Raw genomic sequence first — 24,331 nt, 5'->3', positions numbered from 1 at the left:
CAAAACATAATTCAGATTCTGAGCTAAACAGACAACGGCACAGCAATTGTACATCCGACAATGTATGATGGGCATCTTTCCTGTGTGTGATGGGCTCATGGTGCAGCTGTGTTTTTTTGCGTGTTGTATGAATGTGTGTATATATAAGTGCATGTATGGGATGCAAGCATCAAACTGGCACTCACAGCTGGCACCTCTTCATGCTCTGAGCTGCTGAGGGCATCATGCCCCTGGTACTGCAGCTGGTCCATATACCACAGCAATGCTTCCTCCGGCACACAGTCCATCTGCCACTCTGCCAGGCAGTCTTCTGTATCCGTCATTTGCTGCTCCATGTAGTCCTCTTCATCCATTGTGTCAAGTGTATCTACTCCCGCCTCTTCCTTCATCTTCGTCCTGGGCGCCCCTATTCCAGGGGGGATTAGTCTAAAAACCTTACACGCTGACCTTCCCAGAAAGTAGAGGACTGTCCATAGGAGAAGCAGAGTGAGTGCTGTGCACAGTGTCCTGCTCACACTATAGCTATCCCTTACACACTCACAACTAGTCACTCCCTCCTCCTGCAGCACCACGTGGGTCTGTGCCCTACAGTAACCCTGGCTGTGTCAGTACAGCCCCCAGCAGATGTTAACCCAGAGAAAAACACAGCAGGCAGGAAGCAAACCAGATAAACACAGGCAACCCCAGCCCAGGAGTGAGTACATTGCAGGGAACCTCACTTCTCATCCAGGCGCCCCACAATCCAGAGCCTGCAGCAGGGTCAGTGACCGGGCGGCGTCACCTCGCCCAGAGATCGAAACCTACAGCAAACTTCCCTGATCATTAGTCACTCAGAGGTTTCAGTCAAAATCAATACCTGGCCGCAATGTCCTGGGAAACCTGAAACTTGACCTGTGGCTCATATAGCACTCCCAATGTAAAGATTATCCCCCACTACTCACCAGCTGTGATATATTACAGAATGGAGGCAGAAACTACAAGTCCCATCATGCCCAGACAGATCCTTATCACTATGAGGCTGGCCATGGATTTATAACATAAGGCTCTGTTCACATCTTGCTTTACATTATGCACAGCTCCTCGCACATCCTCCACATGAAACAGAGGCCTCCTATCTTTATCCTATAGGTAATGAATTTACCTAGTATGCCACCGCAGAAAAATATATTCTGGCTATACAGCTACATATGCCAAGTAAACTATAGCTATACAGCTACATATGCCAAGTAAACTATAGCTATACAGCTACATATGCCAAGTACACTATAGGTATACAGCTACATATGCCTAGTATACTATAGGTATACAGCTACATATGCCTAGTATACTATAGGTATACAGCTACATATGCCTAGTATACTATAGGTATACAGCTACATATGCCAAGTATACTATAGTTATACAGCTACATATGCCACATATACTATGGCTATACAGTGTAATGCAGTGGCTTGCGGCATTACTGTAATGGTCCAGGGTGTGTTTTGGCTGACCATGTACCTTCCCCCAGGTGACTGGTCACATGACTGACATCGCACAGGTCCTGTGCACACAGAAGGTCTGATCACATGACTAGGACATCAGCACAGGTCCTGTGTGTGCACTAGAGGATATATAAACCCTGGTAGATTTGAGACAGGGTGTGAAAGGCGTGACGCTTGTTCCCTGTGTGGGACACCGTTAGACTAGAGAGGCCTAGTGAGGCCTAGTGAAGCCTGGTGAATCCTGAAAGGCAAAGGCTGGATCCTTATGTGTAAGCGATGCCAGTAGCCTTGGAAGGCAAGAGTCCTGGAAGGCAGAGGCTGGATGTTAGGAGTGAAAACATACCAGTAGCCTTTGAAGGTACGAGGGCTGGAGACCACGTTTGGTAAGCCTGAGAGCCACAGCTGTGGCAGAACAAAGCTGACTGAAGCAGCTACGACCCGGCAAAGGTAAAAACACTGCGTTATATGGACATTGATATAAGTGACTTTGCTGAAGGCTGTAACTGGAGCCAAGTGAGCCTGTCTGCCACTTGAAAGGCTCCTGGACACTATATGTGTAATATGTCGGCGAGCCACTGAGTTGGACTCGGTTATAAGCAGTTATGAAGAGTAATAAACTGCTAGATTGTGAAATACTGGAAAACGTGGCTGGTGTGCTTTAATTGACCCGGTGCAGCGAGTGTCCCCCAGCATGATGTTGAGCGCTGCCTTACATGTGGTTCGAGAATGCGGGCAACTGCAGCCCGGTTGCTAGTGGCAACTGCAGCCCGGTTGCTAGGGGCAACCGCACAGGACGATGAGTGTAGATACAAGCATCTTGCTGTGGCTCGGCGGGGCCACGAAGATTAAAGCATCTTGCTGTAACTCGGTGGGGTTACAAAAATTGCCCTCGCACTCAAACCTGGTTTGCTGTGGCTTGGTGGGGGTCACGAAAATTTTTTCGGGGAGAGCAGTGTGAAGTGTCTAGTGTGAACAGTGTACCGCGATGACTATGAATGGAGCAGTATCTCCAGACGGAATGGAGAAGTGGTTGGATGACCGAGTGCAATCACTCTTCGGCATAATGGAGTGTCCTGAAGAAAAGCAGGAGCTGATAAAGATGGCTGTGAAAGGAGCAGCAAATGAGACTGAAGCTATTGAGCGATTAAAGTGCCTGTCAAAAGCACAGCAGCAGGCATTTGAGAAAATACAGCAACAGGACATGGTGCAGGAGCGACAGGAGCTGAGGGCACCGTATAGAATGGCGGCAGTGGACCATTCTGTGAACTCTCCGGGGGCGCAAGTATTGTCCCAGAGTGCCCCGGGAGGTGGTAAGAGATGTTGTGAATTGGGTCCAAAGACTATTGCTGTTTTTTTTTGTAAAAATCCCCCTACATGTGTGGGTGTCCAAAAGGGGGCGGAGTCTCAAAAGAGGGCAGATTTTCAAAAGAGCATGGAGTATAGAGAACCAAAATCTGTTACTGGTTGTGGGTTGGTACGGCCTAAGAATGACCATTTGACCATTGATAACGGGGTAGCTCCAGTAGAAGGGGTTGATGTCAAAGTGGGAGGTGACTTGTTTGTCCACGACGCCATGGGGAGTGACACGGACCCCACAACTGACGGTGACATTACGAAAGTAGAAAGAGAGTTCAGTCAGGAGGGGCTAGATGAGGGGAGAGAGTCCCCCTCTCGTCGTCGACGGCGTAAGGGCCACAAAAAGGTTGTTCCTGTAGTCTTTGCTGAAAGTGAAAATAAAGAAAATATAATGCTGTATGGCTTTGTTGCAAGTGTGGATCCTCCTTTAGAGGCAGAAGAGGAGATGACGTTTCCAGTAGCAACCTCCGGTACAGTACTGAGACAGAAGGATCGGGATCTGACAGCCCTGAAAGAGGACGTGGCCAGTCATGACCAAGAGCTGGAGGGAAGCAGCGAGGAAGTTAACCAATGGAAGGAAATGTTCCAGGAAATTAAGGAGGACCGCCGCAAAACCAAGGAGGAGGTTTTTCAATTAGAGATTGATAAAGCGGAGTGTGAAGATCGTTTTACCCTGGTACAGTTAGAGCTGTATTAAGTGAAGAAAGAGCTGTGCGAATCCAAGAAGGAGTATGGTGAACTCAGTGGGGAACTGCAACAAATTAAGAGAGACTATGAGGATCTCCTCAAGGTTAAGGAAAAACTAGAGGATGATCAGACGGATGCAGACCACATGCGCCAAGTGGTTGAGACCACTCTGCAGGACACCCGTGATGAAAATGATGATCTCCGCAGAAAGACCCTAGGACTGGAAGCTCAGGTGAAGGAGCTGCAGACGTTCTGTGATAATCTCCAGAGGGCAGAGACGTGCCTTAAGGAAAGAATCAGCAAGATGGAAGCCTTCGGAAAAAGATGGAGGAGTCTATCGGAGAAGCCCCAGACCAGGGCCAGGAGTTGGCCACTGGAGATGGGAGGTATGAAGCAAATACCTCCTCGAATAATGCGAGCTCGGATGATTCGGTGGATGTAAGAGCCGAGATCAAGGAGCTCAAGGAGACGCTACAAGCCTATTTGAAGCAAGAGAGGCTTGAGAGACTGGTTGTTGAGAGCCGAGTGGGCACATTGGAGACAGAGAGGTCTGAGAGAACTCTACTGGTAAAGGAGCAGTTGAAGCAGGAAGAGCTTCAGAGATGGGCTGCTGAGAGGCGAGTAGCTGAGCTAGAGGAAGAAGTTTTTGAGCTCAAAGGTCGCCTAGCAAAGTATCACTCAGTGAACGAGGCCTCCTTGGAGAAGGAAAAGGGCAAACAAGTTGCACTCACTCCCTTATACCATGAGAAGGTGGACCTGAGGAGAGCTAAGAGAGGGTTAACAGAAGATAAATATGAAATAGAAGTGGTCAAGACGAAAATTCGTGAATTTGTAGCTGTGAGTCAGCTCAGGGGAAGTATACAGGGTGAAGAAGCAGAAAGTCAGTTGCCCCTGAAACCTGAGCCGGTTGATCGTCTGGAGACCACTGGTGAAACAGAAACCTCTCGGTACAAGTGCCTCATAGATGTACCCGAGGATTTGAGAGAAGAATGCACCAGTGAGTCCGTGCATGAAGAGTTTAAGAAGGCCGTGGGAGCCTGTAAGGTGTACTCGACCCCAGAAGCTAAACAGCTGGTGGTCCTGTCCACGACCGAAGTCACAGTGAAGAGGGTGGTGATCCTAAGTGACATGCACTGGCGATGTGTTCGCACGAAGCGGTTGCTCCGGTTGAAGACGGAACAAGCCGCTAGACAACTGGAGCTTATGAGAAAAGCTCACAGTCTGCGGGAAGAGGTTATCCGGGTGCCTCATGTTCTGGTGAGAAAGCTCATTGGGAGAAATGGCCAAGCCATGCAAATGATGGTAAAGAAGTCTGGCGTGATGAAAGTAAGCAGTCCACGTGATCATCAGGACTGGATACCAGATGAAGGCAGCATGGTGTCATTCTCCGCTGTAGGAAAGGAAGAAAATCTTGCATGTATACGCCAGCTGATGGAGTACCGAGTGACCTACCTGCGAGAGGTAGAACAGTTGAATCTCGCCAGACTGCAAATGGAAAGGCAGCATCGTCTGAGCAGCAGAAGGTGGCAGCCGTCTAGAAATTGTGAGACCAGACAGAGAAAGGGCCCCCTAAATAACAGAACAGCTACAGCTGAAGCTAGGGACCTTTCAAAATGTCCTGAGAGTAGTGGGTGTGGGTTTAGAGGTAGTGAGACCTCCAGTAACTCAGGTCTGAGTGGCCCATACAAACGACCCAATAGAGTACGGGACAGTACGGAGTTGAACCGGACCTTAGATACCAGGGCATGTGAGTCATCCTGCTGTATTGACCGTTGGGAGCGGGGGAGGTCTGACAAGGTTACGACGGACCGCTGGGAGCGGGGGAGGTCTGACAAGGTTACGACTGACCGCTGGGAGCGGGGGAGATCTGACAAGGTTACGACCCCGAAATGTGACTTGACGAAGTCAGTGACAATGACAGATGGTAGGTCCCTAAGGAATGGGCTAATGTCGTTGACTAATGTGCCAGGGGCTGAACAGTGCAATTGTCGAGTACATGGTCTCTGTGTGAACTGTGGGTTATGATGTGATTGGGTATATTATGTGTTCAACCCCACAAGTTTGAACAGAGGGGGGGGAATATGTAATGCAGCGGCTTGCGGCATTACTGTAATGGTCCAGGGTGTGTTTTGGCTGACCATGTACCTTCCCCCAGGTGACTGGTCACATGACTGTGACATCGCACAGGTCCTGTGCACACAGAAGGTCTGATCACATGACTATGACATCAGCACAGGTCCTGTGTGTGCACTAGAGGATATATAAACCCTGGTAGATTTGAGACAGGGTGTGAAAGGCGTGACGCCTGTTCCCTGTGTGGGACACCGTTAGAGTGTGAGGCCTAGTGAGGCCTGAAAGGCAGAGTCTGGATCCTTATGTGTAAGCGATGCCAGTAGCCTTGGAGGGCAAGAGGCTTGGAAGGCAAGAGTCCTGGAAGGCAGAGGCTGGATGTTAGGAGTGAAAACATACCAGTAGCCTTTGAAGGCTCAAGGGCTGGAGACCACGTTTGGTAAGCCTGAGAGCCACAGCTGTGGCAGAACAAAGCTGACTGAAGCAGCTACGACCCGGCAAAGGTAAAAACACTGCGTTATATGGACATTGATATAAGTGACTTTGCTGAAGGCTGTAACTGGAGCCAAGTGAGCCTGTCTGCCACTTGAAAGGCTCCTGGACACTATATGTGTAATATGTCGGCGAGCCACTGAGTTGGACTCGGTTATAAGCAGTTATGAAGAGTAATAAACTGCTGGATTGTGAAATACTGGAAAACGTGGCTGGTGTGCTTTAATTGACCCGGTGCAGCGAGTGTCCCCCCGCATGATGTTGAGAACTGCCTTACAACAGCTACATATGCCAAGTATACTATAGGTATACAGCTACATATGCCACCAAGTATACTATAGGTATACAGCTACAAATCCCAGATATACTATGGCTATACAGCTACATATGCCACATATACTATGGCTATACAGCTACATATGCCACATATACTATGGCTATACAGCTACATATGCCACATATACTATAGCTATACAGCTACATATGCCATGTATACTATGGCTATACAGCTACATATGCCACGTATACTATGGCTATACAGCTACATACAGTTGTGCTCAAAAGTTTACATACCCCAGCAGAATTTTTCCTTTCTTGGCCTTGTTTCAGAGAAAATGAATGATAACAAAAAAAACTTTTTCTCCACTCATGGTTATTGGTTGGGTGAAGCCATTTATTGTCAAACTACTGAGTTTTCTCTTTTTAAATCTTAATGACAACCAAAAACATCCAAATGACCCTGATCAAAAGTTCACACACCCCAGTTCTTAATACCGTGTATTACCCCCTCTAAAATCAATGACCGCTTGAAGTCTTTTGTGGTAGTTGTGGATGAGGTTCTCTATTTTCTCAGATGGTAAAGCTGCCCATTCTTCTTGGCAAAAAGCCTCCAGTTCCTGTAAATTCCTGGGCTGTCTAGCATGAACTGTGCGCTCGAGATCTCCCCAGAGTGGCTCAATGATATTGAGGTCAGGAGACTGAGATGGCCACTCCAGAACCTTCACTTTGTTCTGCTGTAGCCAATGACAGGTTAACTTGGCCTTGTGTTTTGGATCATTGTCATGTTGGAACGTCCAAGTAAGTCCCATGCGCAGCTTCCGGGCTGATGAGTGCAAATTTGCCTTCAGTATTTGCTGATAAAGTGCTGCATTCATCTTTCCTTCAACTTTTACCAAGTTTCCTGTGCCTTTGTAGCTCACACATCCCCAAAACATCAGAGATCCACCTCCGTGCTTTACTGTAGGAATGGTGTTCCTTTCATCATAGGCCTTGTTGACATCTCTCCAAATTTAACGTTTATGGTTGTGGCCAAAAAGTTCAGTTTTGTTCTCATCACTCCAAATTACCTTGTACCAGAAGTTTTGAGGCTCGTCTCTGTGCTGTTTGGTGTATTGTAGGCGAGATACTTTGAGGCATTTGTGCAGTAATGGCTTTCTTCTGGCGACTCAACCATGTAGCCCATTATTCTTCAAGTGCCTTCTTATTGTGCATCTTGAAACAGTCACACCGCTAGTTTTCAGAGAGCCTTGAATTTCAGCTGATGTTATTTGTGGGTTTTTCTTTGCATCCCGAACAATTTTCCTGGCAGTTGTGGCCGAAATATTTGTTTGTCTACCTGAGCGTGGTTTGGTTTTTACAGAGCCCCTGATTTTCCATTTGCTAATCACAGTTTGAACGCTGCTGACTGGCATTATCAATTCCTTGGATATTTTTTTTGTATCCCTTTCCTGTGTTATACAGTTCAACTACCTTTTCCAGTAGATCCATTGACAACTTTTTTGCTTTCCCTATGACTCACAATCCATAAACGTCAGTGGCTGGATGAAAGATGCAAGAGTCTGTCTGGATCCCAGAAACTCACTCAGCTTTTATGCACACACACCGATTACAAGCAAACAGGTCACTGGGGAGGATGTTACCTTTAGTAGCCATTCAAACCCATTGGTGTCAAATCCTGTGCATGTTATCAGGCCAAAATCACCAGAGTATGTGAACTTTTGATCAGAGTCATTTGGATGTTTTTGGTTGTCATTAAGATTTAAAAAGTGAAAATACAGTAGTTTGACAATAAATGGCTTCACCCAACCAATAACCATCAGTGGAGAAAAAGTTTTTTTGTTATCATTCATATTCTCTGAAACAAGGCCAAGAAAGGAAAAATTCTGCCGGGGTATGTAAACATTTGAGCACAACTGTATGCCAAGTATACTATAGCTATACAGCTACATATGCCAAGTATACTATGGCTATACAGCTACATATGCCACGTATACTATGGCTATACAGCTACATATGCCAAGTATACTATAGCTATACAGCTACATATGCCAAGTATACTATGGCTATACAGCTACATATGCCACGTATACTATGGCTATACAGCTACATATGCCAAGTATACTATAGCTATACAGCTACATATGCCAAGTATACTATGGCTATACAGCTACATATGCCACGTATACTATGGCTATACAGCTACATATGCCACGTATACTATGGCTATACAGCTACATATGCCAAGTATACTATAGCTATACTGCTACATATGCCAAGTATACTATAGCTATACTGCTACATAAGCCACATATACTATGGCTATACAGCGGCATATGCCAAGTACACTATGGCTATACAGCAGCATATGCCACGTACACTATGGCTATACAGCGGCATATGCCAAGTATACTATGGCTATACAGCGGCATATGCAACGTACCCTATTTCCATACGGCGGCATATGCCACGTACACTATAGATATACAGCTACATATGCCACGTACACTATGGATATACAGCTACATATGCCACATACACTACAGCTATATGGTGGCATATACCACATACACTACGGCTATAAGGCAGCATATGCCACGTGCATTATGTCTATACAGCAGCATATGCCACGTACACTATGGCTATACAGCTACATATGCCACGTACACTATGACTGTACATCGACATTCATCAGAAGGTGCAGGGGCCACACAGACAGAAGAAGCCCCTGTGCAGTAACAGTATATAATCGCTCATCATAGTGCCCCCCGTCATGTGCCTGTGACAGAAGCGGCTTTGTAAGTGGTACAAAGGGGCCCTGGTATTGGGGCCCAGTGCGGCCCTGATATGCTCTAATGAAAAGTGACCACAGCCTAAGATATCAGGGGTCTCCAACAACCCCATAAGCATTATCTTGGGAAAATCAAAAGATTGTTCTGATATTTTTTTTTCTTTTGATGGAAAACCTCGGCTGTGGTGGGTACAGGTCATGAGGGTCTGTAAAGAACACTGTCAGCAGATAACTGTGAAAGTCACTAAATTCTGGAAATTTATTTCTGATAAGTTTAAAGGAATTCTATAAGCACAAAATGACTTCTGGTACATTCATCCAAATCTTTTGCTGTATTTGCCATAAATTGTTCTTTATTCAAATATGCTAATGAGGCTCTTGTTGCACTCTGGGAGTGGTCGAGCATTTCAGAGCACCTCCCCACCTACCTAGTTTCCCATCTATCTCTAGATCCTGTAAAGCCAAAGCTGTCAATCAAAGAAGAGGGGGGCAGAGACAGATACAAAACACGTTAGTTGGAAGGTGCACTGACCTACTTGGCCACGCCCAGGGTGCAACAAACACCTAATTAGCATTCAAAAACAATTTCTGGAAACCACAGACATGGATTTTGACACAAAGGTGCATTTTTTATTAGGGCTCTGTCTCTTAGAGCTGTGCTTCGTGTGAAGTTATTTTGTGTCGATGGACCGGAACGTTATTGCAGCACAACAGACATCCGTTACTATAAGCTACATAGTCACACTGCAAACTACGTGTCCTAATCCTCTTGTGAAAGGATGAATATTGCAATAATTAAACCCAAAACTGAACATTTAGCGAATATCAGAACTGCATAGCAAAAGCGCCTCTGAGGGTAAAGTCCAGCGGCGTAACTTGAAGCTTATGGGCTGCAATGCAAAATATCCAACAGGGCCCCCAACTATCATAGGTGTTTGGGGAAAAGGGACCTTTTGCAGGTGCAATTGCAACCTCTGCACCTACTATAGTTACGTCCCAGCAAAGCCCCGTTACGCTAGAGATGTCGGATTAGACTACACCATATTCATCTTATTTACCAGGCGATAAATTACGGGCTCATCTCAGTTTTCTGCAAACACGAAAGGAACGAATATACATAATATTGGGTTTCACTTCTTCGCATTTTTTTTCTTTTGCTCATTGAATAGAAACTCATTGTTTACATTCAGAGGCTGAAATCCTCGGCTTGTTAAAGGGGACAATCTCAGCTTATTAGGAAGAACCTCTGATAAAATAAGCAGATCATATAGGGTCCCGCTGCTAGGGCCGCCAGTGATCGCGGTCATCTGTGAAAAAAAATGGGAGGGTTAAAATTTCCTTGCAGCGCCACCAGAGGGGGGGGGGGGGGGGGGAGAACGGCGCCCATTCGAATCAATGAGTCAGATCCTCCAAAAAGGCAGAGACGGCCTTTACAACTGTTCTCCAGTCTGGGCAATGGATGAGAGATACTAAACACTCCCACGCCCACTCCCTATATTACATTGGATATATTAAAATGTTTCTTTTTTTTTTTTTTTTTTTTTTTTTTTTTTAACTAAAAACCTCCTTTAAGTTCTTTTTTCTATCATATCCTGTGATCACAATTTTTATTTTCTGCTTTTGTTGTAAACATGATTCCATTCACTGGCAGCAAGCAGACATTTGCCAGTGCAACACATCAGCTTTATTAGATATGCGCTATTCGTGGAGGTGAATCTTATACATTTCTGCCATTTTTCCGCAAACAATGTATCTATTTTCCTCCGGAGCGTTCTATCTCGGGTTCTCAGACGAGCTGACCGACCAATCGATGGACGCGTTGAATTTGCTTACAAAGGGAAATGATTGATTAATGATTGATCAGTGAGTGTCGTATGTGGAAGTTGACTTTGCACATGGTGTCGGCTCTACAGTAGCTCAGGTTATAGCTGGCTCACACTCAGTTTCTGAGAGATAAGGACCTGGAAGAGATAGAACATTAACTGTACGGTAAACACACAGAGCCAGGACAGGCTGGTACCTCCTGGCCCGGGGAAGGACAGGGGGCATCCTCAGAAATGACAGATGGGGTTAGGCTCTGGCCTAATTAGAGGAGGAGCTGCTGACTGCAGAGTCATAAATGCTATTTGCAATGTAATCAGGATAATAAAAGGTAAAAAAGGAGGGTGAGAAGCTGGTGGAATCCATATAACATATAGTAAATGTAGTATCATATAAGATGGGGAAAGGGGGGTACAGGTGTCCCATCTTATACTAATACACTGCTCCTGCGGAAGAGGAGGGTGGGAAGAGGACTACGGGGAATCTTACTCTGCGTATGTGCTGCCGTTCATGCTGAGGAAGAGAAAACAGGAGACATGACAACATGCAGAGAAAACCAGAGACATCAAGACATTCGTAGGGGAATGCACACGTCCTATCCTTGCCATTATATGATGGATTGCTCCTCCTCAGCAGACCAGATGGAAAAGAGCTGCGTACAATGCCGGCTTTCATGGGAACAAGTGGCCTCTTATTAGTTATAACTAATGAGGGCATTTTTAGTTGCAGACAGTACATGCAGATATAATAATGGTCCAGTCCCAGCACGTGAATCCTATGGAAGGAGCAGTACAAGCTCCAGGAAAGGCGGATCTGCAGCAGGAGGGGAACCCATTACCACCTAAACCAGGTGGGGACCCATTACCGCCTAAACCATAGCGATAAAGCAATGGCTGTACAGTCTTATGTGAGGAAATGTCAAAATGTAAGAAAAAGGTCAATTCTTCAGACGTTCCTTGCAGTCTGTGTACTCCTTTCAGGTGTAATTTTGGGAGTCGAGTGACTTTCCTTAAGGAAGATGTACACTACTGGACAACCCATACTTAATATCTCCAGCCTGAGCGGCACCGCTGCTTTCTCGTGGCATTGTTATGGCACTTGATCAACACTCGGACTGGACCATAGGGAAATAGATGAAGCTCCTGATGTGCCCCTGCCCCCTATATAAGCAGTTTTTGGCACAGTACAGTTCAGGCAGACCACCTGCCGCGGTATGAACATGTATCACTACCATAAATGCCACTCTGAGATCCTCACTTATCAGTTGGATGGGGGTCTACCAAGTCCACCCCACTGCAGCCCCCACATACTTCAGCACAATGCAGCAGTCTTTCCATGTAAATATATGAAGAATGTATTGGCAGGAAATTTGCAAACAAGGGTCAGGTAATATTTGCTTGAAGCTGTAGGTGGGCCCCCAGAATCAATGTTATTGGGGGGGCCTTAGGCTCCCCAGTCCAATTCTGTTCATGACCACAGCAGCCAGTCAGTGTATCACATTTCAGAAATTTCACCTAAAAGTTATCCCCTTTAAGTTTCCCCAGTCCAACTCTGCAGATTACAGGTAGATCACAGACCCCTGAAGTATGACGACAGCCGTGCACACAGCGGTGTGTGCGCCTATAAAGCCGTGCAGCACAGGGATGGACAACTCCTGGAGCGTCTGCTTATTCAGGAACAGGGAATGTGAAAAATGAAGATAAAACCAGAAGCGGATACAGTGGGGATGGGAGGCTGGGGGAGGGGAGCTTGCCCCTCGGGTCATGAGACCACATGAACAATCCATGTGTAGTTGTCGGACATAGAAAACAGGACAGGCCATTTATTCCCGCTGGAGCCAATAAATGAACTGGTCACAAGCGAGCAGATGCGATACATAATGGGGCTTATTTTCTTACATGTGACAGACAGCGAAATCAATTCTGTACAGTGAGCATGGATGTTACAGCTATTCCCGCAGACTGACAAGCGTTCTTCCACACACTGCTATCTACATCAGTAGTGCAAAAATAATAAAAAATTCCTTGGGGAAAAGGAGAGAAATGTGGTGCTATTTAAGCGTAGTAAATTAGTGCAAAATCATCAGGTCAGAAACAAGATGTGTGCTGCTGAACTGAATGGGTCGTGCTAACTCAGGCACAACACTAGGAGATACAATGAGGCACAGCTGGCCTGGGGGGCTGCAGGAAGTTCCTCCAATGGAGGTCCGGCAGTATGCGATGGTGATGAGAGATCCAGGAGCTTGACTCTTCCACAGTGGGGGAAAGGTAAAAAGGTACTGACAAAAAATATCTACAATGTTAAAAAGACTTTGTTTTTAATAAAAGAGAAAAAAACAACGCGTTTTAGCTGCTAACAGCCTTCCTCAGGCACCTGGAGATGAATGAGATCATATATATATATATATATTATATATATATATATATATATATATATATATATATATACACACATACATATACAGTACAGACCAAAAGTTTGGACACACCTTCTCATTTAAAGATTTTTCTGTATTTTCAGGACTATGAAAATTGTACATTCACGCTGAAGGCATCAAAACTATGAATTAACACATGTGGAATTATATACTTAACAAAAAAGTGTGAAGCAACTGAAAATATGTCTTATATTCTAGGTTCTTCAAAGTAGCCACCTTTTGCTTTGATGACTGCTTTGCACACTCTTGGCATTCTCTTGATGAGCTTCAAGAGGTAGTCACCGGAAATGGTGTTACCACAATCTTGAAGGAGTTCCCAGAGATGCTTAGCACTTGTTGGCCCTTTTGCCTTCACTCTGCGGTCCAGCTCACCCCAAACCATCTCGATTGGGTTCAGGTCTGGTGACTGTGGAGGCCAGGTCATCTGGCGTAGCACCCCATCACTCTCCTTCTTGGTCAAATAGCCCTTACACAGCCTGGAGGTGTTTGGGGTCATTGTGTTTTTGAAAAATAAATGATGGTCCAACTAAACGCAAACCGGATGGAATAGCATGCCGCTGCAAGATGCTGTGGTAGCCATGCTGGTTCAGTATGCCTTCAATTTTGAATAAATCCCCAACAGTGTCACCAGCAAAGCACCCCCACACCATCACACCTCCTCCTCCATGCTTCACGGTAGGAACCAGGCATGTAGAGTCCATCCGTCCACCTTTTCTGCGTCGCACAAAGACACAGTGGTTGGAACCAAAGATCTCAAATTTGGACTCATCAGACCAAAGCACAGATTTCCACTGGTCTAATGTCCATTCCTTGTGTTCTTTAGCCCAAACAAGTCTCTTCTGCTTGTTGCCTGTCCTTAGCAGTGGTTTCCCAGCAGCTATTTTACGATGAAGGTCTGCTGCACAAAGTCTCCTCTTAACAGTTGTTGAAGAGATGTGTCTGCTGCTAGAACTCTGTGTGGCATTGACCCGGTCTCTAATCTGAGCTGCTGTTAACCTGCTATTTCTGAGGCTGGTGATTCGGATAAACTTATCCTCAGAAGCAGAGGTGACTCTTGGTCTTCCTTTCCTGGGGCGGTCCTCATGTGAGGCAGTTTCTTTGTAGCGCTTGATGGTTTTTGCAACTGCACTTGGGGACACTTTCAAAGTTTTCCCAATTTTTCGGACTGACTGACCTTCATTTCTTAAAGTAATGATGGCCACTTGTTTTTCTTTACTTAGCTGCTTTTTTCTTGCCATAATACAAATTTTAACAGTCTATTCAGTAGGACTATCAGCTGTGTATCCACCAGACTTCTGCACAACACAACTGATGGTCCCAACCCCATTTATAAGGCAAGAAATCCCACTTATTAAACCTGACAGGGCACACCTGTGAAGTAAAAACCATTTTCAGTGACTACCTCTTGAAGCTCATCAAGAGAATGCCAAGAGTGTGCAAAGCAGTCATCAAAGCAAAAGGTGGCTACTTTGAAGAACCTAGAGTATAAGACATATTTTCAGTTGTTTCACACTTTTTTGTTAAGTATATAATTCCACATGTATTAATTCATAGTTTTGATGCCTTCAGTGTGAATGTACAATTTTCATGGTCATGAAAATACAGAAAAATCTTTAAATGAGGTGTGTCCAAACTTTTGGTCTGTACTGTGTATATATATATATATATATATTTATTTTTTATTTTTTCATCTTTTACATTTTAAAAATTATAAAAAAGGAAAATGGGAAGATGCAAAAGTTTGGGCACCCCGCAAGGTCAGTACCTTCTTGTAGCCTGACAAGAGCCTTTCAATTCTTGTTTGAGGGATTTTCATCCGTTCTTCCTTGGAGAATTATTCTAGTTCTGTGAGATTCCTGGGGCGTCTTGTATGCACAGCTATTTTGATGTCTAGCCACAGATTTTCAATGATGTTCAGATCAGGGGACTGTGAGGGCCATTGTAGACCCTTCAGCCTGCGCCTTTTGAGGTAGTCTATTGTGGATTGTGACCTGTGTTTAGGATCATTATCCATTTATACTTCCTCCACTTCCTCTTCTCATCTCCAGATTTTTTACAGATGGTGTTATGTTTGCATCAAGAATTTGTTGAAATTTCATTGAACCCATTGTTCTCTCTACCCGTGAACTGTTCTCCGCGCCATTGGCTGCAACACAACCCCAAAGCACGATTGATCCACCATCATGCTTAATGGTTGGTGAGATGTTCTTTTCCAGAAATTATGTGCCCTTTTTTCTCCACACATACCTGTTGTAACATACCTGGCGGCGTCTTTGCATAGTGGTCCATCTCCCACTGTGCAAGAGCGCGCACTTGAGAATGTCTCTCTGGCTTCCCTCCATGCTGTCTGTTTGTGTCTGTTTCTGCTGCTTAAGGGCGGCGCCCGATTACTTCCTGCTTTTTGTACCTGCTGTGGGTCACACCCCTTGTGCGTCCTCAGCCTATTGCTGTCTGTCACCTGGTATTTAACCCAGCTGCTCCAATCAATCCCTGCCTGAGCATCTTGCCCTGTCAGTTGGCTTTAGTCTCTGACATGCCAGGTCCTGTCTATGTTACCTGTCTTGCAGTATCTTTTCCCATGTCTGTACTGTGTCCTATCTGTGTACCCTAACCTGCAGTCTGTACACGTTCCTTGCCTCTTGTCTGCCTATCCTGGAGGCTGTATTTCCAGGCCTGTCTGAACACGCTCCTAGCCTGTTCCTCCCACCTTCTAGGGGCCGATTACCTAGACCTGCTCCCGTATCTTGTCTGTCCTGTCTGAACACGCTCCTTGCCTGTTCGTCCCGCCTCTCTGGGGGCCGTATTCCCAGACCCGCTCCTGTATTCCGCTGCAGTGTCGGTCTCCTCCGTACACTCAGTTCCAGTCTGAACTCTCTCCTATCTTTTACCTGTTTTTTCTCTATGTCCGTTCCTTTCCTTTTTCTGCAGAGTCTGAACTCGTACCTAACTCCTGCTTGTTGTCTCTGTACTCCCGTTTGTGAGTTTGTGGTCCACTCGCTACTTCTCTGCAAGTACCCTGTGGGTATCTGGCTCTGCCTTTCCCTTCCTGTCTGTTCCGTGTGAACAGAGCCCTGTCCCCCCTGCTCTGCCTTGCTCTCCGCTCCAGGCGGCCTCGTCCTGCTCTGCTCTTGCTCACCGCTCCAGGCGGTCTCGTCCTGCTCTGCTCTTGCTCACCGCTCCAGGCGGTCTCGTCCTGCTCTGCTCTTGCTCACCGCTCCAGGCGGCCTTGTCCTGCTCTGCTCTTGCTCACCGCTCCAGGCGGCCTCGTCCTGCTCTGCTCTTGCTCACCGCTCCAGGCGGTCTCGTCCTGCTCTGCTCTTGCTCACCGCTCCAGGCGGTCTCGTCCTGCTCTGCTCTTGCTCACTGCTCCGGCAGTCTCGTTCTGCTCTCTCCCCTTTGCTCGCTGCCCTGGCAGTGTCGCTCTGCTCCCTCTTGCTCGCTGCTCCGGCAGTCTGCTCTTACCCTTTGCTCGCTGCTCCGGCAGTCTCGCTCTGCTCTGACCCTTTGCTCGCTGCTCCGGCAGTCTCGCTCTGCTCTGACCCTTTGCTCGCTGCTCCGGCAGTCTCGCTCTGCTCTGACCCTTTGCTCGCTGCTCCGGCAGTCTCGCTCTGCTCTGACCCTTTGCTCGCTGCTCCGGCAGTCCTACTCTGCTCTGACCCTTTGCTCGCTGCTCCGGCAGCCTCGCCCTGCTCCCTCTTGCTCGCTGCTCCGGCAGTCTCGCCCTGCTCCCTCTAGATTGCTGCTCCGGTAATTTGCTCTGACCCTTTGCTCGCTGCACCGGCAGTCTCGCTCTGTTTCCTCTTGCTCACTGCTCCGGCAGTCCTACCCTGCTCTTACCCTTTGCTCGCTGCTCCGGCAGTCTCGCTCTGCTCAGACCCTTTGCTCGCTGCTCCGGCAGCCTCGCTCTGCTCTGACTCTTTGCTCCGCTCCTGGCGGCCTCGTCTTGCTCTCAACCTGCTGTGTTTGTATACCGCTTCTGCAGTTCTGTTCCAGAAGTCCCAGTCTGTACTGGGTTCTATCCTCTCTGTGCTCCAACCTGTTGTACCTGCCAGTACCTCCCCGTCTGCATACCAGTGTGCCAGCCTAAATCTTTCTCACTGCTCCGACAGTCTCGTTCTGCTCTCTCCCTTTACCTCACTGCTCCGGCAGTCTCGCTCAGCTCCCTCTTTCTCACTGCTCCGGCAGTCTCGTTCTGCTCTCTCCTTCTTTCTCACTGCTCCAGCAGTCTCGCTCTGCTCCTTCTTTCTCACTGCTCCAGCAGTCTCGCTCTGCTCCTTCTTTCTCACTGCTCCGGCAGTCTCGTTCTGCTCTCTCCCCTTTGCTCGCTGCCCTGGCAGTCTCGCTCTGCTCCCTCTTGCTCGCTGCTCCAGCAGTCTGCTCTTACCCTTTGCTCGCTGCTCCGGCAGTCTCGCTCTGCTCTTACCCTTTGCTCGCTGCTCCGGCAGTCTCGCTCTGCTATTACCCTTTGCTCGCTGCTCCGGCAGTCTCGCTCTGCTCTGACCCTTTGCTCGCTGCTCCGGCAGTCTCGCTCTGCTCTGACCCTTCGCTCGCTGCTCCGGCAGTCTCGCTCTGCTCTGACCCTTTGCTCGCTGCTCCGGCAGTCCTACTCTGCTCTGACCCTTTGCTCGCTGCTCCGGCAGCCTCGCCCTGCTCCCTCTTGCTCGCTGCTCCGGCAGTCTCGCCCTGCTCCCTCTAGATTGCTGCTCCGGTAGTTTGCTCTGACCCTTTGCTCGCTGCTCCGGCAGTCTCGCTCTGTTTCCTCTTTCTCACTGCTCCGGCAGTCCTACCCTGCTCTTACCCTTTGCTCGCTGCTCCGGCAGTCTCGCTCTGCTCAGACCCTTTGCTCGCTGCTCCGGCAGCCTCGCTCTGCTCTGACTCTTTGCTCCGCTCCTGGCGGCCTCGTCTTGCTCTCAACCTGCTGTGTTTGTATACCGCTTCTGCGGTTCTGTTCCAGAAGTCCCAGTCTGTACTGGGTTCTATCCTCTCTGTGCTCCAACCTGTTGTACCTGCCAGTACCTCCCCGTCTGCATACCAGTGTGCCAGCCTAAACCTTCCAGTTCCTGTATTCCCCGGTGTGGGCCAACAACCGTGTCCGGAGTCTGACCTGGAGTAGACCCTGGTACCTCTGCTCGGTTCCTCCCTGGTGCACTGACGTCGTATGCCGTTGTGCGATCTTGGTCGGATCGGGCAGACACTTAGTTACGCCCTTCCAGGCACTCTCCGGTACGGTACAGTGGAATCACTACAATCACACGCACACGCCGCTCAGCCCGGGCGTGTGCATTACAGCATGCTCAGGCCATGGTTCCCGTTGAGCCCCACGGCCTTCGCTCTCTGAGACGTTTTCCAGCGAATACGTGCATTAAAAATAAATAAATAATTTTTTTTTTTTTTCCTTAGCTGAGTTCCAGGCGAATTACGCACCCGTCCAGATGGATCTATCAGCTCTTGTTCCTGCGGATCCGCCACGTTACTATGGGGATCCAAGACAGAGTCGTGCATTTGTGAAGCAATCCATGCTACACTTCAAGTTCTACCCTCTATGTTTTCCCACAGATCGGGTTAAGGTGGGATTCATGATGTCTTACCTAGCGGGTGATGCCTTGAATTGGATCATCCCCCTATGGGACGCACAGGATCCTATCGTCCTGGACATAATGGCCTTCCTGGTGGCCTTTCTAATGGTCTTCGATGATCCTAACCCGGAGGCTCCTGCTGAAGCTTCACTTCCCAGTATCCCGGAGCAGCCCCGATGGGTAATGTGTGTGGGTAGCGCAATAGTCCTCCAGCCCAATGAGACTACTGCCCATCCAGAATCCTCACAGGGTGACTACACTCTCCGGAATACTTCTCCCAACCTCAAGCGGCAGTCCAGACGTGCTAGACGTAGAGGCAAGCCGTCACACCAGGGTCTGTCATCCCTGAGACCTCCTGACCCCAACCTTGAAGTCCCTACTGAAGCTTCATCTCCCTGTATCCCGGAGAAGCCCCAACGGGTAATGTGCGTGGGTAGTGCAACAGTTCTCCTGCCCGAAGAGACTGCTGCCCACCCAGAATCCACACCGGAGGACCCCCTGTTGCCTCCTGAATCCCCCGGGATACCACTTGATGACAATTGGAGAGAGACTTCCCTATACTCTGCACCTGATACCTCGCCCGCTTCGTCCAGTGAGTCCGACCTGGTGTTCTCCGAAGCAGAGCTTACCCCCGAGTCTCTACACCCCTCCGATCAGGCGGAGGATCTCCAGTTGTCTCCTGAACCCTTCGGGGTGCTACCTGGTAGCGAATGGACAGAGACTTTCCTATACTCGGTACCTGATACCTTGGCTGCTTCATCCAGTGAGTCCAACCTAGTGTACTCCGAAGCAGAGGTTACTCCCGAGTCTCTACACCCCTCCGATCAGGCGGAGAACCTCCAGTTGTCTCCAGAACCCTTCGTGGTGCCACCTGGTGGTGAATGGACAGAGACTTTCCTATATCCTGGATCTGATACCTCGCTCGCTTCGCCTAGTGAGTCTAACCTAGTGTACTCCGAAGCAGAGGTTATTCTTGAGTCTCTACACCCCTCCGACCAGTCGGAGGACCTCCAGTTGTCTCCAGAACCCTTCGGGGTGCCACCTGGTGGTGAATGGACAGAGACTTCCCTATACTCGGCACCCGATACCTCGCCTGCTTCGTCCAGTGTGTCCAACCTAGTGTACTCTGAAGCAGATATTTTCCCCGAGCCTCTGCACTCTTCTGACCCGGCGGAGGTCCTTCAGTTGTTTCCTGAATCCTCTGGGGTACCACCAGATAACAAAGAGACAGTGACTTTTTCTCACCCTGTACCTGATAACCCGTCTATTTCTTCCTGTGAGTTTGACAAGATGTACCTCGAAGCAGAGATTACCCCCAAGTCTCTGCTCCCCTCCAACCAGGTGGAGGACTTCCAGTTGTCTCCTATACCCTCTGGGGTGCCACCTGAAAATATGTGGAGAGAGACTTCCTTGTGTGCTGTTCCTGGTACTCCACCCGTTTCGTCTGTTGCTGAGGAAGGCTGGATAGGAGGTAGCATCCTAGCTAACCAGATGAGACCAGTTTTTCCTGTGGACAGTGGAAGTGATCTCCTTGAAGTGAAGGATTGGCCCTCGAATTCCCTACGGAAGATTCTGGCAGGCCTGAAGAAGAGGGGGCGTAAGGGGGGGGGGTACTGTAACATACCTTGCGGCGTCTTTGCATAGTGGTCCATCTCCCACTGTGCAAGAGCGCGCACTTGAGAATGTCTCTCTGGCTTCCCTCCATGCTGTCTGTTTGTGTCTGTTTCTGCTGCTTAAAGGCGGCGCCCGATCACTTCCTGCTTTTTGTACCTGCTGTGGGTCACACCCCTTGTGCGTCCTCAGCCTATTGCTGTCTGTCACCTGGTATTTAACCCAGCTGCTCCAATCAATCCCTGCCTGAGCATCTTGCCCTGTCAGTTGGCTTTTGTCTCTGACATGCCAGGTCCTGTCTATGTTACCTGTCTTGCAGTATCTGTTCCCATGTCTGTACTGTGTACTATCTGTGTACCCTAACCTGCAGTCTGTACACGTTCCTTGCCTCTTGTCTGCCTATCCTGGAGGCTGTATTTCCAGGCCTGTCTGAACACGCTCCTAGCCTGTTCCTCCCGCCTTCTAGGGGCCGATTACCTAGACCTGCTCCCGTATCTTGTCTGTCCTGTCTGAACACGCTCCTTGCCTGTTCGTCCCGCCTTTCTGGGGGCCGTATTCCCAGACCCGCTCCTGTATTCCGCTGCAGTGTCGGTCTCCTCCGTACACTCAGTTCCAGTCTGAACTCTCTCCTATCTTTTACCTGTTTTTTCTCTATGTCCGTTCCTTTCCTTTTTCTGCAGAGTCTGAACTCGTACCTAACTCCTGCTTGTTGTCTCTGTACTCCCGTTTGTGAGTTTGTGGTCCACTCGCTACTTCTCTGCAAGTACCCTGTGGGTATCTGGCTCTGCCTTTCCCTTCCTGTCTGTTCCGTGTGAACAGAGCCCTGTCCCCCCTGCTCTGCCTTGCTCTCCGCTCCAGGCGGCTTCGTCCTGCTCTGCTCTTGCTCACCGCTCCAGGCGGTCTCGTCCTGCTCTGCTCTTGCTCACCGCTCCAGGCGGCCTCGTCCTGCTCTGCTCTTGCTCACCGCTCCAGACGGCCTCGTCCTGCTCTGCTCTTGCTCACCGCTCCAGGCGGTCTCGTCCTGCTCTGCTCTTGCTCACCGCTCCAGGCGGTCTCTTCCTGCTCTGCTCTTTCTCACTGCTCCGGCAGTCTCGTTCTGCTCTCTCCCTTTACCTCACTGCTCCGGCAGTCTCGCTCAGCTCCCTCTTTCTCACTGCTCCGGCAGTCTCGTTCTGCTCTCTCCTTCTTTCTCACTGCTCCAGCAGTCTCGCTCTGCTCCTTCTTTCTCACTGCTCCGGCAGTCTCGCTCTGCTCCTTCTTTCTCACTGCTCCGGCAGTCTCGCTCTGCTCTCTCCCCTTTGCTCGCTGCCCTGGCAGTCTCGCTCTGCTCCCTCTTGCTCGCTGCTCCAGCAGTCTGCTCTTACCCTTTGCTCGCTGCTCCGGCAGTCTCGCTCTGCTCTTACCCTTTGCTCGCTGCTCCGGCAGTCTCGCTCTGCTCTTACCCTTTGCTCGCTGCTCCGGCAGTCTCGCTCTGCTCTTACGCTTTGCTCGCTGCTCCGGCAGTCTCGCTCTGCTCTTACCCTTTGCTCGCTGCTCCGGCAGTCTCGCTCTGCTCTCTCCCCTTTGCTCGCTGCTCCGGCAGCCTCGCTCTGCTCTGACTCTTTGCTTCGCTCCTGGCGGCCTCGTCTTGCTCTCAACCTGCTGTTTTTGTATACCGCTTCTGCGGTTCTGTTCCAGAAATCCCAGTCTGTACTGGGTTCTATCCTCTCTGTGCTCCAACCTGTTGTACCTGCCAGTACCTCCCCGTCTGCATACCAGTGTGCCAGCCTAAATCTTCCAGTTCCTGTATTCCCCGGTGTGGGCCAACAGCCTTGTCCGGAGTCTGACCTGGAGTAGACCCTGGTACCTCTGCTCGGTTCCTCCCTGGTGCACTGGAGTCGTATGCCGTCGTGCGATCTTGGTCGGATCGGGCAGACACTTAGTTACACCCCTCCAGGCACTCTCCGGTACGGTACAGTGGAATCACTACAATCACACGCACACGCCGCTCAGCCCGGGCGTGTGCATTACACCTGTGATCATTGTGGCCAAAGACTTCTATTTTAATCTCATCAGTCCAGAGGACTGGTTTCCAAAATCATCAAGCTTGTTTTGATGTTCTTTTTCATATTTCTGACGCTGAATTTTATGGTCATGATGCAGGAGAGGTTTTCTTTTGATGACTCTTGTACAGGTGAGGGGAGGAAAGGGCAACTTGAAAATGCTTTGATATTTTCTTTTAGCCTTCTTCTGCTTTGTGGGTCTCCACCATTTTCATTTTCAGAGCGCTCGGCAGCTGCTTAGAGGAACCCACGGCTGCTGTTTTTTGGCACAAGGTTAGAGGGGGCTGTGTTTTATAAAGCTGGGAAATTTGCATCACCGGCCTTTCCTAACAATGATGGTGAACAAGTCATAACCCTAACAGGCTAATTAAGGCTATGTGCCCACGATGCAGAAATGCTGCATATTTTTTCCGCTTCTCACTGGCAGGAAAAACGCATGCGGATTTTACATGCAGATTGTACATGCGGATTTTACATGTGTTTTTCCTGCCAGGTAGAAGCGTTTGTCAAGCGTTCTTCACATGCATTTCTGCATGCGGGTTGATAGGCGCTTTCCAAACGATTTTAGCATCACTTGGAAAAGTGCTTGACAACTTGGTCATACTATATAAATCCATGCAACCGGCATGGATTTATATAGTGTGGCCAAGTAATAGTTAAAAAAAAGAATAAGAATGGTAAAAAATAAAAAAAAATAAAGATTATACTTACTTTCCGATGGCCCCCGGTCTCCCCGGTGTCTCGCGGTTGTGTAAAAGGACCTGCCATGACGTCATTTAGTCATGTGACAGGTCACGCGACCGCCGACGTCAGCAGTCGCGTGACCTGTCACATGACTAAATGACGTCATGTCAGGTCCTCACGCCACCGCGAGCCGCCCAACACACCGTACGCATCGCTGAGGAGGCCGGGGGCCATCGGAAGGTAAGTATAATCTTTATTTTTTATTTTAAATTCTTTTTTTTACAGGTACTATGGTACCCGGGTCTGGATGAGAGTCTCCTCTTCTCCAGACCCGGGTACCATCCGCACATTGAATCGCTTCATATCCGCGTGTGCACATGTAGTGATGCGGATATCAAGCGTTTCAATGCAAGTCAATGGCGGCAATTACACTGCGTGTCCGCAAAATGAATGGACATGCAGCGTATTTTTCAGCAATGATAATCTGCAGCGGAAATTTCCGCAGCCTGTGCACAGCACATGTGGATTATCATTGGGGACCATGGGGCACGTATTACCAAGCGTTTTTTAAGCAGTTTTGCTGCGGAAATTCCACGGCAAAAATGCTTGAAAAACGCATAGTGGGAACGCAGTCTTAAATTTGAATCCTTGGTCAAAGTTATCTGAGCACAAAAATCTCCAAGGGTGCCCAAACTTTTGCAGCAGCCTATTTTCCTTTTCATAATTTTTAAAATGAAAAAAATGATAATGAATACAAAGGAAATGTGTCATCGTTAACTTTACACCCTTTTAGAGATCATTTCATCTTCAACTTGCTTAACTGTTCACAACAAGAAGAAATTTTGACCAGGGGTGCCCAAACTTTTACATGCCACTGTATACATTTCCTCAATTAAATGGGCTGAAGTTAATTAATTAGCAAGAAAAGCACACAGCATTTAAGAATACCATTTGTTCTCAACAATTTACATCCTAAAAACATCAATAAATCAAACATTTTTTTT

At 48.4% G+C, this 24,331-nt stretch overlaps 1 protein-coding gene across 9 annotated transcripts in view; it reads right to left on the bottom strand.

Moving 5' to 3' along the window:
• The window catches only part of GRAMD1B (GRAM domain containing 1B), a 226,953-nt gene that overhangs the window by 28,327 nt on the left and 174,295 nt on the right, over positions 1-24,331 (bottom strand). Inside the window, exon 1 of one of the 9 annotated variants that reach the window (XM_073657308.1) lies at positions 195-687. The exons of 7 other annotated variants lie outside the window; for them this stretch is intronic. In XM_073657308.1, the coding sequence (XP_073513409.1) occupies positions 195-389 (195 nt within the window). In that variant the 5' untranslated portion in view covers positions 390-687. Of the gene's footprint in view, positions 1-185; positions 688-24,331 lie in introns of those variants that run through there. One more of the 9 variants, XM_073657307.1, reaches the window with a different exon arrangement.

The sequence above is a fragment of the Phyllobates terribilis genome, unplaced genomic scaffold (assembly GCF_046119375.1).
Source record: "Phyllobates terribilis strain yellow unplaced genomic scaffold, ASM4611937v1 Scaffold_12__6_contigs__length_324123572, whole genome shotgun sequence".
Classification (NCBI taxonomy): domain Eukaryota; kingdom Metazoa; phylum Chordata; class Amphibia; order Anura; family Dendrobatidae; genus Phyllobates; species Phyllobates terribilis.
This window is presented reverse-complemented; position numbering and strand designations above follow the sequence as displayed.